The 20,262-nt window shown below is 44.0% G+C and overlaps 1 protein-coding gene across 2 annotated transcripts in view; it reads left to right on the forward strand.

Moving 5' to 3' along the window:
* LOC124041682 (zinc finger protein 704-like) overlaps positions 1–20,262 on the forward strand; it is a 97,540-nt gene that overhangs the window by 72,725 nt on the left and 4,553 nt on the right. For both annotated transcript variants that reach the window (XM_046359549.1, XM_046359550.1), the window contains exons 4-5: positions 1,055–1,299; positions 16,836–16,936. In XM_046359549.1, the coding sequence (XP_046215505.1) occupies positions 1,055–1,299; positions 16,836–16,936 (346 nt within the window). The remainder of the gene's footprint in view (positions 1–1,054; positions 1,300–16,835; positions 16,937–20,262) is intronic.

The raw sequence follows: 20,262 nt of genomic DNA on the forward strand, positions 1-20,262 counted from the left end.
TCCGATAACTCTGATGTGTAGACTTTCCACTGTAGAGTTTGTCATCTTATCATTGATGAGAATGTCTCAGATGACAACCGAAATTACATCATATTCATTAAGTACCACCGCATATGTTCAATTGGTCGGATTACCAGAAAATAGTTCATTCCCACCCCACCTTCTGATGTTCCCAGAATCTCTATGTTAACCAAGGGGTTTGCACATGTAACATCAGTAGGGTATAGAAAGGAAAAAGGGGAGAAGAGGTATTTATGACTGTCATAAACCTACCCCCAGGCCAACGTCATGACACTTCATAGACAACAGTTGTAGACAAGCAATCATTAACATTGTGTGCGTTCTCTTAACCCTTCCATAAGTCTACAGCATATATTCAACCCCTCTTGGTCCCATCTCCACAGTTTAGTTCAGTTATTGATTAAAACGGGCAAATCCACAAAATATTATGGGGTGTACTGTACAATATGTGGGAAGAAAGGGCAAATATGTATTCATTTTTCATAAGACATTTCATCCTACTCTTTTCATACATTTTAAAAATGTACCTGTTTACCTCCAATGTGGTATTTTCTTCCCCCTGGTTTAAGGGGTTAGTCTCCCCTGAGACAACATGTAGAGCAATGTGAACTCGTGTGTCTGTATTCTCTGTAGGACCCTCCTCATCTACACTAGCCCGCATGGACCAGTCAGTCATTGTTTAATATGATTTCATCTCCAGCACACAGCTCATCCTGCTGGAAGGCTTTATTTGTCATTATGTTTCTCCACAAGGCAATGTGATTATGGCTTTATAAGATCTGTATTAGTGAAGCAGTCCAAATAGCATATTGCACTGGAGGGGTTTGTAGGCCAACGCTGCTGGAGAGGGAGGCTGTTTTCCTTTGGATGGATGGACATTAAATATAAACCTCAATTCAAATTTTGCATGAACAATGTTGCAAAAAAAACATTGTATGAACATTTTTTTATTGTATGAAGTCAAGAAGTTAATTAAAGTGAATTAATGACTCCCTGGTTTTGATGGTACTGACTGCCCCTCCTCTGTCTCCAGCTGCAGTTCCGGAGCCAGTCAGCAGAGGGTGGAAGGAGGTGCTGTCAACTAGCTACAGCAGCTCTACCAGTGGCAACTGGAGCTGGGACACCAGCGACCAATCGGTGCCCTCCACACCGTCCCCGCCTCTCTCCAACGACACCAGCAAGAGCTTCTTGCTCTCCTCCCAGAGTGATAATGTCATCGACGACGTCAAAGAGAGCACGCACTTCTTGTTTGAGGACCCCATACCCCGGAAGCGAAAGGTACAACTGGGGGTCAGGGGCTTAGGATGAGGCTTCATCCTAATGCTACTGAACATCCTTCCATACTTATCTCCTTATCTCCAAGGAGTTCATAGATCACAGCTATTTGATTTATCCAGTCCAGTTCTGTGTTTCTTGTGATCCTTCAGATGAGAACAGTATTTGTTGCCACAACCAACCCTAAGCTGCGGCCCATTAAAAATTGGCCATGGGCCAACAGTGGCTCCTATCGATTTAGGAATCGCTGCCCTAGTGGGTAGTTTTCCTAATTCAAGGGGGCCTCTGAAACCCCTCTGAAAGATTATCTCAAAACACATTTCCAATGTAATTCAGGATCTTATGACACTCGCTTGGACCTGAGACAACAAGGTCTGTCAACCTTTACGCCTCTGAGCATGATGGAGTGTGTTCTCGCTCAATCTTTTCCTCTCTCTTTTTTCTTCCCCTGTCTTTTTATGCAGTGGAGACCTTCCAAGACATTAATGTGGTTTCATTATCAAGAAGAGCAATAAGCCCCCTCACCCATCTCCAAGAGGAAGAGGTGGGAGAGGTTGGGGAGGAAGGAGGGAAGAGGGGAGTTAAGATTACTGAGCTAGGGGAGGAGAGGGGAGGAGTGAGAAGCTTCATCTGCAGAAAGCTGAGAGGGAGAGAAGAATATCTCATGAATCCACTGTGACGCAGGTGTGGATAGAGGTGTGGAGACTGGAAGGGGCTCTGATAGGAGTGTGCAGGTCCAACGCACTGGCCTGTAGGCCAATCAGAGTCAATTTCAGCTGAAACACATAAGATCGTGCAGGAGGCCAGGCCAGGCCATAGATATACAATATCCTGAAAGGAAATTGGATTACACTCACTGACTAGCTTCACCAGAATAGGACAAACACATTACAGCATTCCCTTTTTCTTGAACTGAATGACGATTATGCTGTGTGTTAGAGTATAACAATATTATTATTATTATTAACATTGTGCTCTATTTGTCAAGTCATCCGTCAAATGTCATGCCTTGTCTTCATGTTTCACGTCCATCTTCAGCCTAACCTCGCTTGTAAAGATGTGACAGAACGAACATTGGACAATGCTAGACACAGTAAACATTACATCAACATTATGCAAAGCCTTGGGAGGCCACCTCAATAAGGCTTGCACTGGCATGCATGTGTTGTTATTAATGAATAGCTGGCTATAGATAAAGTCATGATAATTTGGATGACTTTGGGCATCATTTGGGATTGTTTGTTGACACGCTGCAGATTAGCCGTTGGGAGTGTTTCATGGTGCATGTTTCATTTGAGATGTTGTATGTGATGTCTTCACTGCAAAGAATAATGGATTGCATAAGAACGTAGACTAGTTAAAAAGGGTTAAATTGATCAGCCGCTGATAAACCTGTTCTATAGTTTGTATTTTAAAGTCACTCTCTCTCCCCTTTATGGAAGCTGTAGATAGGTAGCGAGCCAACGCCCACTAACCTGTCATTAGTACTGATGCAGGTCCAAAAACACCTCTCCCTCCACTGTCTACCTCTGAGATCTGTAATGCTGCATGACAAAATAGGTCTGAAAACACATAGCTCCCTCCACTGCCTTCCTCTGAGATCTGTAATGCTGCATGACAAAATAGGTCTGAAAAACAACTTCCTCTGAGATCTTTGCTGCATGACAAAATAGGTCTGAAAAAATCTACCATGCCTTTGAGATCTGTTATTTTGAAAACATACCTCTCCCTCCACTGCCTTCCTCTGAGATCTGTAATGCTGCATGACAAAATAGGTCTGAAAACATACCTCTCCCTCCACTGCCTTCCTCTGAGATCTGTAATGCTGCATGACAAAATAGGTCTGAAAACATACCTCTCCCTCCACTGCCTTCCTCTGATATTGGGTTATTTTACAAAATAGGTCCAGCCAGTCTGCAGTGTAAAAAATGATGGGTTAAAAACAACCCAATTTTGGTAAATATGAAATATACCATGTTGGGTTATTTTGACCCAGCCAGGTGGGTCGTTGATATTGGGTTATTTTACCCAGCCAGTTGGGTCATTGATATTGGGTGATTTTGACCTAGCCAGTTGGGTCGTTGATATTGGGTTATTTTACCCAGCCAGTTGGGTCGTTGATATTGGGTTATTTTACCCAGCCAGTTGGGTCGTTGATATTGGGTTATTTTACCCAGCCAGTTGGGTTGTTGATATTGGGTTATTTTGACCCAGCCAGTTGGGTCGTTGATATTGGGTTATTTTGACCCTGCCAGATGGGTCGTTGATATTGGGTTATTTTGACCCTGCCAGATGGGTTGTTGATATTGGGTTATCTTGACCCTGCCAGATGATATTGGGTTATTTTGACCCTGCCAGATGATATTGGGTTATCTTGACCCTGCCAGATGATATTGGGTTATTTTGACCCAGCCAGTTGGGTTGTTCATATTGGGTTATTTTGACCCAGCCAGTTGGGTCGTTGATATTGGGTTATTTTGACCCAGCCAGTTGGGTCGTTGATATTGGGTTATTTTGACCCTGCCAGATGGGTCGTTGATATTGGGTTATTTTGACCCTGCCAGATGGGTCATTCATATTGGGTTATTTTGACCCTGCCAGATGGGTTGTTGATATTGGGTTATCTTGACCCTGCCAGTTAATATTGGGTTATTTTGACCCTGCCAGATGGGTCGTTGATATTGGGTTATTTTGACCCTGCCAGATGGGTCGTTCATATTGGGTTATTTTGACCCTGCCAGATGGGTTGTTGATATTGGGTTATCTTGACCCTGCCAGTTGATATTGGGTTATTTTGACCCTGCCAGATGATATTGGGTTATTTTGACACAGCCAGTTGGGTTGTTCATATTGGGTTATTTTGACCCAGCCAGTTGGGTCGTTGATATTGGTTTATTTTACCCAGCCAGTTGGGTCGTTGATATTGGGTTATTTTGACCCTGCCAGATGGGTTGTTGATATTGGGTTATTTTGACCCAGCCAGATGGGTCGTTGAGCTATGATCCACGGGGTCAGATGGAAGACTGGAGTCATGGTTTAGTAGGTGCGTGGCTTTCAGATAGTTATTTTTGGTGACTCGGGAGAGTAAATGGGTATTTTTTAAAATTAAATCCATAGGTTATTGTCAGGAGGTGTGATCTATTGGGGACGTGGCTTTCAGATTGGAGTGAACGTCACACCCCTACTAAGCTATGCCTCCAGTCTTCTGATCTGATTGGGTGGATCACAGCTCAATAACCCAACTCAGTGACCCAACTGGCAAAATAACCCAATTTTAGTTCTGTCAACTATTTACCCAGCGCTGGGTTGTTTTTAAAGCAGCATTTATTAGTGTGCTTGTGAGGAAATAGTTGCTCTCTGTGTAATGTGCCTAATCCAGGGGTTTGAGTCTCGCATGAGTTGTCCCACCCCATGTGAAATGTTGATTTACATGTATTGTGATAGTGCCTGACTAAAATAGGTGTGGTTTCTCATTTTGGGTTACTGTTTATATTTAGGTATACTTTTGAGCTAATATTCACAAGAGGTGTAGAAACTCAAGCAGCTGAGAATTTGAGGTGCCTGGTGAGCTCCTGCCCAAACTTAAGCACTGTTAGTGTGTTGAAAAGGGACGCCTCCAGCCAACAACTTGAACATTCACACTATTCATTCATTTAATAAGGAACTACCTCTTTCTTCAGCCTTGCTCACAAACACAGTGCTATTGCCTAAAAGTAATATTGCATATGATATGGATGTGTACACTACTACAATGTTTTATAGACTATTCATTATTATAATGATCCACTTCGCCACATGCGTTTTGAATCGAACTTGAAGGACCTGCAGTGAACATTTACATAGAAGGCACTTGTAACTGCAGGGTAGTGAACGTAGAATTTATTTATTTTTCCTAAATCAATTTTTCCTCAACAAAGAAGCTTGTGCGAGGGGGGCTCGAACCCATGGTTAAAGTGTACTCTCAAGTGGAAGTTAACCACTTTAGCAGAGTGTGCCATTGAGAAGCAATGATGGCAGCGATAGTCCACATGACTCCTATTCTTTTTACGATGATAAACATACTTTTTGTTTTACTTGAAAGCACATGGAAGTGTGTGATACTGAAAAACTAAATGTGGGATTTGTCATATATGCAAAAAAAATGTTGTCTGAGGTTAGTAGTAACTAGTAGCCTAGTCAAGGTAGCATCAGTGCGATATTTTTTGTTACAGACCAACAGAACAAGTAAAATTTGTCGATTTAAAATATCCCTGTAGTGGCCAGGGTTGATTTATTTTAACCTCTTGAGTGTAGGGGGCAGTATTTTGATTTTTGGATGAAAAAAATGTACCCACATTTAACTGCCTATTTCTCAAGCCCAGAATCTAGAATATGCACATTATTGTCAGATTAGGATAGAAAACACTCTAAAGATTCCAAAACTGTCAAAATATTGACTGTGAGTATAACATAACTGATTTTGCAGGTGAACACCTGAGGAAAATCAAACCAGGAAGTGGATTCTATTTTGAAAGCTCCATGTTCCATAGCCTGCCTTCGCTCCATTTGAAGGGATATCAACGAGACTCGTTTTCCTACGGCTTCCCCGTGGTGTGAACAGCCTTTAGACATAGTTTCAGGCTTTTAATTTGAAAAAATGAGCGAGAAAGATCACATCGTCATTGTATTTGTATGTGCAACAGCATGGAGCATCCATTTTCTCTCTCTCTCTGAAGAATCTACATTCCGGGTTGATTATTGATTATATATTGTAAAAACAACTTGAGGATTGATTATAAAAAGAGGATTGATTATAAAAACGTTTGACATGTTTCCTCGATCATTACGGATACTATTTGGAATTTCCGTCTGCGATGTCGTGACCACTCGAGCCTGTTGATTTCTGAACATAACACGGCAACCAAATGGAGGTATTTTGGATATAAAAATAATCTTTATGGAACAAAAGGAACATTTATTGTGTAACTGGGAGTCTCGTGAGTGCAAATATCCGAAGATCATCAAAGAGAAGCGACTTTCGTGACAGATCTACTTGGCTGCTAGCTGTTTGTAATATTTTGTCTACTGAGAGAGATGTTCTTACGTAAATGTTTGTTATGCTTTCGCCAAAAAGCTGTATTGAAATCTGACATGCCAGGTGGATTAACAACAAGCTAAGCTGTGTTTTGCACAGATGTGAGAGGCGGGAATATTATTTTATTTTATGTTACCTTTATTTAACCAGGTAGACCAGTTGAGAACAAGTTCTAATTTTCAACTGCGAACCTGGCCAAGATAAAGCAATGCAGTGCAACACAAACAACAACACAAAGTTACACATGGAATAAACAAACAGAGTCAACAATGCAATAGAAAAAGGCTATATACAATGTGTGCAAATGAGGTAGGATAAGGGAGGTAAGGCAAAAAATGGGCCATAGTGGCAAAATAATTACAAATATTGCAATTAAACACGTGAGTGATAATGTTCAGAAGATGAGTGTGCAAAGGAGCAAATTAAATAACAGTATGTGGATGAGGTAGTTGGATAGGCTATTTACAGATGAGCTATGTACGGGTGCTGTGAGCTGCTCTGACAACTGGTGCTTAAAGCTAGTGAGGTAGATATGAGTCTCCAGCTTTAGTGATTTTTGCAGTTCGTTCTAGATTTTTGGCAGCAGAGAACTGGAAGGAAATATGGACGAAGGAAGAATTGGCTTTGGGGTGACCAGTGAAATATACGGAGCACGTGCTATGGGTGGGTGCTACTATGGTGACCAGTGAGCTGAGATAAGGCGGGACTTTACCTAGCAAAGACTTATAGATGACTTGGAGCTAGTGGGTTTGGCGACGAATATGAAGCGAGGGCCAGCCAACGAGAGCATACAGGTCGTAGTGGTTGGTAGTATATTGGGCTTTGGTGACAAAACGGATGGCACTGTGATAGAGTGCATCCAAGTTTCTGAGTAGAGTGTTGGAGGCTATTTTGTAAATGACATCGCGGAAGTCAAGGATCTGTAGGATAGTCAGTTTTACGAGGGTATGTTTGGCAGCATGAGTGAAGGATGCTTTGACGTGAAATAGGAAGCCGATTCTAGATTTCATTTTGGATTGGAGATGCTTAATGTGAGTCTGGAAGGAGAGTTTACAGTCCCACCTCAACAACAGCCAGTGAAATTGCAGGGCGCTAAATTCAAAACAGAAATATTAATTAAAATTCCTCAAACACACAAGGATTATACACCATTTTAAAGATAAACTTCTTGTTAATCCAGCCACAGTGTCTGATTTCAAAAAGGCTTTATGGCGAAGGCACACCTTTCGATTATGTTAGGACAGTGCCTAGCCACAGAAAAACATACCGCCATTTTCCAAAGAAGGAGAGGTGTCACAAAATACAGAAATAGCGTTAAAATGAATCACTAACCTTTGATCTTCACCGGATGGCACTCCCAGGACTCCATGTTAGACAATACATTTGTGTTTTGTTCGATGAAGTACATCTTTATGTCCAAAATCCTCAAATGACAGAAATAGTCATCATAAACATTGATGAAAGATACAAGTGTTAAACACACAATTAAAGATAAACTTCTCCTTAATGCAACCGTCAGATTTAAAAAAGTTTTACCGTAAAAGCACACCATGCAATTATGTTAGGTCAACGCCTATACACAGAAAAACATACAGCCATTTTCCAACTGAGGAGAGGTGTCACAAAACTCAGAAATAGCGTTATAAATATTCACTTACCTTTGATGATCTTCATCGGAATGCACTCCCAGGAATCTCAGTTCTACAATAAATGTTTGTTTTGTTTGATAAAGTCCATTATTTATGTCCAAATACCTCCTTTTTGTTTGAGCATTTAGTCCAGTAATCCAAATGCACAAAAATCAAATCAAAATCAAATTTATTTGTCACATACACATGGTTAGCAGATGTTAATGCGGGTGTAGCGAAATGCTTGTGCTTCTAGTTCCAACAATGCAGTGATAACCAACAAGTAATCTAACAAACAATTCCAAAACTACTGTCTTATATACAGTGTAAGGGGATAAGGAATATGCACATAAGGATATATGAATGAGTGATGGTACAGAGCAGCATACAGTAGATGGTATCGAGTACAGTATATACATATGATATGAGTGTGTAGACAAAGTAAACAAAGTGGCATAGTTAAAGTGGCTAGTGATACATGTATTACATAAGGATGCAGTCAATGATGTAGAGTACAGTATATACATATTCATATGAGATGAATAATGTAGGGTAAGTAACATTATATAAGGTAGCATTGTTTAAAGTGGCTAGTGATATATTTACATTATTTCCCATCAATTCCCATTATTAAAGTGGCTGGAGTTGGGTCAGTGTCAATGACAGTGTGTTGGCAGCAGCCACTCAATGTTAGTGGTGGCTGTTTAACAGTCTGATGGCCTTGAGATAGAAGCTGTTTTTCAGTCTCTCGGTCCCAGCTTTGATGCACCTGTACTGACCTCACCTTCTGGATGATAGCGGGGTGAACAGGCAGTGGTTCGGGTGGTTGATGTCCTTGATGATCTTTATGGCCTTCCTGTAACATCGGGTGGTGTAGGTGTCCTGGAGGGCAGGTAGTTTGCCCCCGGTGATGCGTTGTGCAGTCCTCACTACCCTCTGGAGAGCCTTACAGTTGAGGGCGGAGCAGTTGCCGTACCAGGCAGTGATACAGCCCGCCAGGATGCTCTCGATTGTGCATCTGTAGAAGTTTGTGAGTGCTTTTGGTGACAAGCCGAATTTCTTCAGCCTCCTGAGGTTGAAGAGGCGCTGCTGCGCCTTCTTCACGACGCTGTCAGTGTGAGTGGACCAATTCAGTTTGTCTGTGATGTGTATGCCGAGGAACTTAAAACTAGCTACCCTCTCCACTACTGTTCCATCGATGTGGATAGGGGGGTGTTCCCTCTGCTGTTTCCTGAAGTCCACAATCATCTCCTTAGTTTTGTTGATGTTGAGTGTGAGGTTATTTTCCTGACACCACACTCCGAGGGCCCTCACCTCCTCCCTGTAGGCCGTCACGTCGTTGTTGGTAATCAAGCCTACCACTGTTGTGTCGTCCGCAAACTTGATGATTGAGTTGGAGGCGTGCATGGCCACGCAGTCGTAGGTGAACAGGGAGTACAGGAGAGGGCTCAGAACGCACCCTTGTGAGCACTAAGTCCAGACGAAAAGTCATCCTCTACTGACGGACTGAGGTCAATATCCTTCCAGGAAACCCGGGCTAGGTCGATTAGAAAGGCCTCCTCGCTTCCTGGTGGAGAGTCAGACGCGATCACCAGGCTGGAACACGGGAGCCTGCTCTTGCTGACGGCAGACGGCTTGCTAGAGTTTCACATGGGCATCGTTCCATACCTCTTTTGCGCACCTGAAACACTCGTCCACCGCAGGAGCGTCGGTCTGGCTGGGAGTCCACAGAGTCAGGTTCGGCTGATAACCCAGAACTCACTGCCCGGCGGAGGAGTGTCAAGATGTTGAAGAATGCGGAAGACCTCAGCCCCCAGTGGTGCCAGCTGATTACTGATAACAAAAGAGTGCGATATAAGGGAAAGTAATCGGAGAGTAATGAAGTCCAGGTGTGCATAAAAGATGGGTTGCCAGACCGTTGAGTTAGTAGACCGTTGAGAGGGGGAGCAGGCGTAGATGTAGGGGGAGCAGGCAGTTAGAAAAGCCAAGGCTAGCTTTTTCAAGCAGAAATTTGCTTCCTGCAACACTAACTCAAAAAAGTTCTGGGACACTGTAAAGTCCATGGAGAATAAGAACACCTCCTCCCAGCTGCCCACTGCACTGAAGATAGGAAACACTGTCACCACTGATAAATCCACCATAATTGAGAATTTCAATAAGCATTTTTCTACGGCTGGCCATGCTTTCCACCTGGCTACTCCTACCCCGGCCAACAGCACTGCACCCCCAACAGCAACTCGCCCAAGCCTTCCCCATTTCTCCTTCTCCCAAATCCATTCAGCTGATGTTCTGAAAGAGCTGAAAAATCTGGACCCCTACAAATCAGCCGGGCTAGACAATCTGGACCCTTTCTTTCTAAAATTATCTGCCGAAATTGTTGCCACCCCTATTACTAGCCTGTTCAACCTCTCTTTCGTGTCGTCTGAGATTCCCAAAGATTGGAAAGCAGCTGCGGTCATCCCCCTCTTCAAAGGGGGGGACACTCTTGACCCAAACTGCTACAGACCTATATCTATCCTACCATGCCTTTCTAAGGTCTTCGAAAGCCAAGTCAACAAACAGATTACCGACCATTTCGAATCTAACCATACCTTCTCTGCTATGCAATCTGGTTTCAGAGCTGGTCATGGGTGCACCTCAGCCACGCTCAAGGTCCTAAACGATATCTTAACCGCCATCGATAAGAAACATTACTGTGCAGCCGTATTCATTGATCTGGCCAAGGCTTTCGATTCTGTCAACCACCACATCCTCATCGGCAGACTCGACAGCCTTGGTTTCTCAAATGATTGCCTCGCCTGGTTCACCAACTACTTCTCTGATAGAGTTCAGTGTGTCAAATCGGAGGGTCTGCTGTCCGGACCTCTGGCAGTCTCTATGGGGGTGCCACTGGGTTCAATTCTTGGACCGACTCTCTTCTCTGTATACATCAATGAAGTCGCTCTTGCTGCTGGTGAGTCCCTGATCCACCTCTACGCAGACGACACCATTCTGTATACTTCCGGCCCTTCTTTGGACACTGTGTTAACAACCCTCCAGGCAAGCTTCAATGCCATACAACTCTCCTTCCGTGGCCTCCAATTGCTCTTAAATACAAGTAAAACTAAATCCATGCTCTTCAACCGATCGCTACCTGCACCTACCCGCCTGTCCAACATCACTACTCTGGACGGCTCTGACTTAGAATACGTGGACAACTACAAATACTTGGTGTCTGGTTAGACTGTAAACTCTCCTTCCAGACCCATATCAAACATCTCCAATCCAAAGTTAAATCTAGAATTGGCTTCCTATTTCGCAACAAAGCATCCTTCACTCATGCTGCCAAACATACCCTTGTAAAACTGACCATCCTACCAATCCTCGACTTTGGCGATGTCATTTACAAAATAGCCTCCAATACCCTACTCAACAAATTGGATGCAGTCTATCACAGTCTATAAACTGTTCGCTGCTCTGGCTCCCCAATGGTGGAACAAACTCCCTCACGACGCCAGGACAGCGGAGTCAATCACCACCTTCCGGAGACACCTGAAACCCCACCTCTTTAAGGAATACTTAGGATAGGATAAAGTAATCCTTCTCACCCCCCCCCCTTAAAATATTTAGATGCACTATTGTAAAGTGGCTGTTCCACTGGATGTCATAAGGTGAATGCACCAATTTGTAAGTCGCTCTGGATAAGAGCGTCTGCTAAATGACTTAAATGTAAATGTAAATGTATCACAGTGCAATCCGTTTTGTCACCAAAGCCCCATATACTACCCACCATTGCGACCTGTACGCTCTCGTTGGCTGGCCCTCGCTTCATACTCGTCGCCAAACCCACTGGCTCCATGTCATCTACAAGACCCTCCTAGGTAAAGTCCCCCCTTATCTCAGCTCGCTGGTCACCATAGCATCTCCCACCTGTAGCACACGCTCCAGCAGGTATATCTCTCTGGTCACCCCCAAAACCAATTCTTTCTTTGGCCGCCTCTCCTTCCAGTTCTCTGCTGCCAGTGACTGGAACGAACTGCAAAAATCTCTGAAACTGGAAACACTTATCTCCCTCACTAGCTTTAAGCACCAACTGTCAGAGCATCTTTCAGATTACTGCACCTGTACATAGCCCACCTATAATTTAGCCCAAACAACTACCTCTTTCCCAACTGTATTTAATTAATTTATTTATTTTGCTCCTTTGCACCCCATTATTTTTATGTCTACTTTGCACATTCTTCCATTGCAAAACTACCATTCCAGTGTTTTACTTGCTATATTGTATTTACTTTGCCACCATGGCCTTTTTTGCCTTTACCTCCCTTCTCACCTCATTTGCTCACATTGTATATAGACTTGTTTATACTGTATTATTGACTGTATGTTTGTTTTACTCCATGTGTAACTCTGTGTCGTTGTATCTGTCGAACTGCTTTGCTTTATCTTGGCCAGGTCGCAATTGTAAATGAGAACTTGTTCTCAACTTGCCTACCTGGTTAAATAAAGGTGAAATAAAAAAATAAATAAAAGATGTGACAGGAGGCTACAGGACTGGTGGTTAGTAGACCGTTGAGTGGGGAGCAGGGGTAGATGTGACAGGAGGCTACAGGACTGGTGGTTAGTAGACCGTTGAGAGGGGGGCAGGTTAGATAGACCAGGTTGAGAGGCGGAGCAGGAGTAGATGTGACAGGAGGCTACAGGACTGGTGGTTAGTAGACCGTTGAGAGGGGGAGCAGAAGTAGATGTGACAGGAGGCTACAGGACTGGTGGTTAGTAGACCGTTGAGAGGGGGAGCAGGTGTAGATGTGACAGGAGGCTACAGGACTGGTGGTTAGTAGACCGTTGAGAGGGGGAGCAGGAGTAGATGTGACAGGAAGCTACAGGACAGGTGGTTAGTAGACCGTTGAGAGGGGGAGCAGAAGTAGATGTGACAGGAGGCTACAGGACTGGTGGTTAGTAGACCGTTGAGAGGGGGAGCAGGGGTAGATGTGACAGGAGGCTACAGGACTGTTGGTTAGTAGACCGTTGAGATGTGACAGGAAGCTACAGGACAGGTGGGGTTGAGAGGGGGAGCAGATGTGACAGGAGGCTACAGGACTGGTGGTTAGTAGACCGTTGAGAGGGGGAGCAGAAGTAGATGTGACAGGAGGCTACAGGACTGTTGGTTAGTAGACCGTTGAGAGGGGGAGCAGGAGTAGATGTGACAGGAGGCTACAGGACTGTTGGTTAGTAGACCGTTGTGAGGCGGAGCAGGAGTAGATGTGACAGGAGGCTACAGGACTGTTGGTTAGTAGACCGTTGAGAGGGGGAGCAGGGGTAGATGTGACAGGAAGCTACAGGACAGGTGGTTAGTAGACCGTTGAGAGGGGGAGCAGAGTAGATGTGACAGGAGGCTACAGGACTGTTGGTTAGTAGACCGTTGAGAGGGGGAGCAGGGGTAGATGTGACAGGAAGCTACAGGACAGGTGGTTAGTAGGCCGTTGAGAGGGGGAGCAGGGGTAGATGTGACAGGAAGCTACAGGACAGGTGGTTAGTAGACCGTTGAGAGGGGAGCAGGGGTAGATGTGACAGGAGGCTACAGGACTGGTGGTTAGTAGACCGTTGAGAGGGGGAGCAGGGGTAGATGTGACAGGAAGCTACAGGACAGGTGGTTAGTAGACCGTTGAGAGGGGGAGCAGGGGTAGATGTGACAGGAGGCTACAGGACAGGTGGTTAGTAGACCGTTGAGAGGGGGAGCAGGGGGATGTAGGACATGGTTGACGTTGAGAGGGGGAGCAGGGGAGATGTGCTACAGGACAGGTGGTTAGTAGACCGTTGAGGGGGAGCAGGGGTAGATGTGACAGGAAGCTACAGGACAGGTGGTTAGTAGACCGTAGAGAGGGGCTACAGGACAGGTGGTTAGTAGATGTGAGAGGGGGAGCAGGGGTAGATGTGAGGAGGCTACAGGACTGGTGGTTAGTAGACCGTTGAGAGGGGGAGCAGGGGTAGATGTGACAGGAAGCTACAGGACAGGTGGTTAGTAGACCGTTGAGAGGGGGAGCAGGGGTAGATGTGACAGGAAGCTACAGGACAGGTGGTTAGTAGACCGTTGAGAGGGGGAGCAGGGGTAGATGTGACAGGAAGCTACAGGACTGGTGGTTAGTAGACCGTTGAGAGGGGAGCAGGGGTAGATGTGACAGGAAGCTACAGGACAGGTGGTTAGTAGACCGTTGAGAGGGGGAGCAGGGGTAGATGTGACAGGAGGCTACAGGACTGGTGGTTAGTAGACCGTTGAGAGGGGGAGCAGGAGTAGATGTGACAGGAGGCTACAGGACTGTTGGTTAGCAGACCGTTGAGAGGGGGAGCAGGGGTAGATGTGACAGGACTGAAAGTCATCGAATCAACAGTCATGTGTCTGTCACTGGCATACACAGTCATAGGTGGTACAGGTACCTCTAAAATTCAATCAAAAAGCATAAAGGGACATTAATATACAAATAAGGCTTTACATCCTGCTGTGTTAAAACAACACCCCAAAAATAGTTACTGTAACGCCACAGGTTTTAATTCCCTAACTATGAGAAAGTGTAACACCGTCAGCTCTAGAGGTCGACCGATTAATCGGAATGGCCGTTTAATTAGGGACGATTTTCAAGTTTTCCTAACAAGCGCAAATCTGTGTTTTTGGACACCGGTTTGGCCGTTTTTTTGTAATTGATTTTTTATACCTTTTATTTGATCTTTATTTAACGAGGTAAGTCAGTTAAGAACACATTGTTATTTTCAATGACGCCTAGGAACGGTGGGTTAACTGCCTCGTTCAGGGACAGAACGACAGATTTTGGGGAGCCAATCTTGCAACCTTACAGTTAACTAGTCCAACGCAATAACGACCTGCCTCTCTCTCGTTGCACTCCACAAGGAGACTGCCTGTTACGCAAATGCAGTAAGCCAAGGTAAGTTGCTAGCTAGCATTAATAAAAAACAATCAATCAATCATAATCACTAGTTAACTACACATGGTTGATGATATATCTCGTTTATCCAGCGTGTCCTGCGTTGCATATAATCAATGCGGTGCGTATCGTTTCTCCAATGTGTACCTAACCATAAACACCCATGCCTTTCTTAAAATCAATACACAGAAGTATATATTTTTAAACCTGCATATTTAGCTAAAAGAAATCCAGGTTAGCAGGCAATATTAACCAGGTGAAATTGTGTCACTTCTCTTGCGTTCATTGCGCACAGAGTCAGTGTATATGCAACAGTTTGGGCCGCCTAATTTGCCAGAATTTTACATAATTATGACATAACATTGAAGGTTGTGCAATGTAACAGGAATATTTAGACTTATGGATGCCACCCGTTAGATAAAATACGGAACGGTTCCATATTTCACTGAAAGAATAAACGTCTTGTTTCCGGATTCGACCATATTATTGAACTAAGGCTCGTATTTCTGTGTGTTATTATGTTATAATTAAGTCTATAATTTGATAGAGCAGTCTGACTGAGCGATGATGGGCAGCAGCAGGCTCGTAAGCATTCATTCAAACAGCACTTTCGTGCGTTTTGCCAGCAGCTCTTCGTTGTGCGTCAAGCATTGCACTGTTTCTGACTTCAAGCCTATCAACTCCCATGATTAGGCTGGTGTAACCGATGTGAAATGGCTAGCTAGTTAGCGGGGTGCGTGCTAATAGCATTTCAAATGTCACTCGCTCTGAGACTTGGAGTGGTTGTTCCACTTGCTCTGCATGGGTAACGCTGCTTCGAGGGTGGCTGTTGTCGATGTGTTCCTGCTCGAGCCCAGGGAGGAGCGAGGCGAGGGACGGAAGCTATACTGTTACACTGGCAATACTAAAGTGCCAATAAGAACATCCAATAGTCTAAGGTTAATGAAATACAAATGGTATAGAGGGAAATAGTCCTATAATTCCTATAATAACTACAACCTAAAACGTCTTACCTGGGAATATTGAAGACTCATGTTAAAAGGAACCACCAGCTTTCATATGTTCTCATGTTCTGAACAAGAAACTGAAACGTTAGCTTTCTTACATGTCACATATTGCACTTTTACTTTCTTCTCCAACACTTTGTTTTTGCATTATTTAAACCAAATTCAACATGTTTCATTAAATTGAATTTATTGATTTTATTGTTGTATTATATTAAGTTAAAATAAGTGTTCATTCAGTATTGTTGTAATTGTCATTATTACAAATAAATAAATAAAATAATCAGATTAATCGGCTTTTTTTGGTCCCCCAATAATCAGTATCAGTATCGGTATCGGCGTTGAAAAATCATAATCGGTCGACCTCTAGTACAGAACGAATAAAGTGTTAATTTAAGTTGGACTTTGCAGCACCCATGGTGTTAGGGACCAACACTCTGGAGTTGTTAGTTTATCGACACTTAGATTGATTTTTGTTTAACACTATTTTAGTGGCTTCCATACACGCTAAAGAAGTGTTAAACACTATGGGTGTTAGGAATATTACTTTCTTGCCCTTGGCCATCCCTCCATGAATGTATTTACTCATTATGACACTGCATCTGTCAATATAGAGAGGGAGAGGTGTAAAGTTTCACATGTGTGTGCGCGCGTGCGTTGCTAACCTGTCTTCACAAGCTTCTATGTTCACAGGCTTGTCTCATAGGTCGTGTTTATTTATTTTGACCTCACTTAGAATAATAGTAGAATACGTGTAGCCTCCCAAAGTGGAGCTCTGCTGAGTGATCTGAACCTTTTTGTTGTAGTGCGCTCACCCCATAACCACAGGGTTGTTGGTTCAAGCCCCACTCCTGTTCTTCCCACTCTTGCCGCTACAATAGCACTGACTCCACTGTGTTGTTCTGTTGTGTTTCAGAACTCCGTGAAGGTGATGCTCAAGTGCTTGTGGAAGAACTGTGAAAAGGTCCTCAGCACCTCTTCAGGGATCCAGCGACACATCCGCACCGTCCACCTGGGGTAAGGCACCAATCAACCAATCCTAGAGAAAGATATAGGTACACTGCTATAGGTATCAATAGTTGAATTGGTAATTGTTGTAAGCAATCACTGCATACAGGTCTCCTGGGGACCAATAAGAGAGCATATAATACAATGCCTTACTCTATTTACTGAAGTATTTTCAAAATATCTATTAAGGAGCAAGTATTTTAGAGTATGTGCTACATTGGTAGCGCTGCCTATCCGTGGGGTCGGTGTTTATTATGACTTCTTTATGTCATTAGCTTTGTTAGTCTTGTATCCTCTTACAAAGTACCATAAAGGGATGCAGGTGGATGCATATCAACACACAGGAAGGTTTTTTTTATAGCCTCCTGTTGCTATCCTGCAGTCTCTGTCAGTCAGTGAGGGCTATGACCAATGACGCCTGTAAACTCCGTGGCTTTGGCTCAGAGGCCCTGGGTATCACTGCCATCTGCTGGTCAGAGAGAATACAGCATCAGAACAGCTCCTCATTATGATGTGCCATGATGCCTTATTAACATGTTCATAACACTTTACTGATGTGGCTGTAGAGTATTATGTTATTGTAAGCCTTCATTAGGGGAAGGGAGGGCGCCACCAACATGGAGATCAAATCAAATGCATTTGTCACATACACATGGTTAGCAGATGTTAATGCGAGTGTAGCGAAATGCTTGTGCTTCGAGTTCCGACAATGCAGTGATAACCAACGAGTAATCTAACCTAACAATTGTAAAACTACTACCTTATACACACAAGTGTAAAGGGATAAAGAATATGTACATAAAGATATATGAATGAGTGATGGTACAGAACGGCATAGGCAAGATGCAGTAGATGGTATCGAGTACAGGATATACATATGAGATGAGTATGTAAACAAAAGTGTCATAGTTTAAAGTGGCTAGTGATACATGTATTACATAAAGATGCAGTAGATGATATAAGGTACATGTAAGGTACAGTATATACATATGAGATGAGTAATGTAGGATATGTAAGCATTATATTAAGTAGCATTGTGAGGTGTGAGGCGTTGGACATAGGAGGCAGACTCAATGCTGCAGGACTGTTTTGAGAATACTGATTGGAATATGTTCAAAGATTCATCCACCCAGGACTCATCCATCAACATTGAGGAACCTATCGTCAGTCACAGTCTTCATTAGGAAATGTGTTGATGTTGTACCCACAATAACAATCCGGACAAACCCCAACCAAATACCCTAAATGAATGGAGATATCCACACCACATACTGCAGAGTTCATTGTCATCCGAACCCTGATGACTCAGTGGAGGGCAACGTGCACAAGGCAAAAAGACAATACAGACTCAAACTTGAATTGATGTTTGACAACTCAGACTCTCATCACAAGGACTACAGACTATTATGCACTACAAAGGTGTGGTGCCCATGAGTTTAATACATTCTGGCCGCGTCCTCCGAATGCCCATGAGTTTAATACATTCTGGCCGCGTCCTCCGAATGCCCATGAGTTTAATACATTCTGGCCGCGTCCTCCGAATGCTCATGAGTTTAATACATTCTGGCCGCGTCCTCCGAATGCTCGTGAGTTTAATACATTCTGGCCGCAGTACATCACTGGGACTGTGCTCCCACCCAACCAGGACATCTACTAAAAATAGGGCCTGATGAAGGCCTGCAGCATCATCAAGACCCCACACACCCCAATCAATCAATCAAATGTATTTATAAAGCCCTTCTTACATCAGCCGATGTCACAAAAAGTGCTATACAGAAACCCAGCCTAATAACCCAAACAGCAAGCAATGCAGATGTAGAAGCAAGGTGGCTAGGAAACACTCCCTAGAAAGGCAGGAACCTAGGAATAAACCTAGAGAGGACCCAGGCTCTAAGGGGTGGCCAGTCCTCTTCTGGCTGTGCTGGGTGGAGATTATAGATGACCAGCTGGGTCAGATAATAATAATCACAGTGGTTGTAGAGGGTGCAACAGGTCAGCACCTCAGGAGTAAATGTCAGTTGGCTTTTCATAGCTGAGCATTCGGAATTCGAGATAGCAGGTGCAGTAGAGGGAGAGAGTCGAAAACAGCAGGTTCAGGCCAAGGTAGCACATCCGGTGAACAGGTCAGGGTTCCATAGCCGCAGGCAGAACAGTTGAAACTGGAGCAGCAGCACTACCCAGTGGACAGAGTCCTCAGGACAGGTAGAGGCATGGTTCCAGGGCTCAGGTCTCCTCAGGAGGAGAGGGAATTAAAGGAAGAATTCTTAAATTCACACAGGACACCGGATAAGACAGGAGAAGTACTCCACATATATCAAATCAAATTTTATTTGTCACATACACATGGTTATCAGATGTTAATGCGAGTGTAGCGAAATGCTTGTGCTTCTAGTTCCGATAACAGACTGACCATAGCCCCCTGACACATAAACTACTGCAGCATAAATACTAGAGGCTGAGACAGGAGGGGTCAGGAGACACTGTGGCCCCGTCTGACGATACCCCCGGACAGGGCCAACCAGGCAGGATATAACCCCACCCGCTTTGCCAAAGCACAGCCCCCACACCACTAAAGGGATATCTTCAAACCACCAACTTACTACCCTGACTTAACGTACAATTGATTTGTCAGAGGACAAACCATCCACAGAGACAAACTGATATCTTTCCGACAGATAAGATCTTAAACAGGCCAAAACTTGTCCGTGTGGACACATTTGGGTTTCCAATCTCTCCAAAAGAATGTGGTGATCGATGGTATCAAAAGCAGCACTAAGGACTAGAAGCACGAGGACAGATGCAGAGCCTTGGTCTGACACCATTAAAAGGTCATTTTCTCAGTGTCACAAGCTGTTCACTCCCTTGCGCTCGGGCAGATGGTATCGGAGCGTCAGGTCTGATACCAACAGGCTCAGAGAGAGTTTCTTTCTACAAGCCTTCAGACTGCTGAACACTTGAACTGGACTGATCACCTACTCTGATTCTCCGCACACACCCACACACATATACACACATATACAGTCCCAGTCAAAAGTTTCACCACACCAACTCATTCAAGAGTTTTTTTTCTTTATTTTGACTATTTCTACATTGTAAAGTCGTGGCCGAAAGTTTTGAGAATGACACAAATATGAATTTTCACAAAATCTGCTGCTTAACACAGGTGTGAGTGTTGACAAGGCTGGAGATCACTCTGTCATGCTGATTGAGTGCAAATAACAGACTGGAAGCTTCAAAAGGAGGGTGGTGCTTGGGAATCATTGTTCTTCCTCTGTCAGCCATGGTTACCTGCAAGGAAACACGTGCTGTCATCATTGCTTTGCACAAAAAGGGCT

The sequence above is a fragment of the Oncorhynchus gorbuscha genome, linkage group LG08, assembly GCF_021184085.1.
Source record: "Oncorhynchus gorbuscha isolate QuinsamMale2020 ecotype Even-year linkage group LG08, OgorEven_v1.0, whole genome shotgun sequence".
NCBI classification, from domain to species: Eukaryota; Metazoa; Chordata; class Actinopteri; order Salmoniformes; family Salmonidae; genus Oncorhynchus; species Oncorhynchus gorbuscha.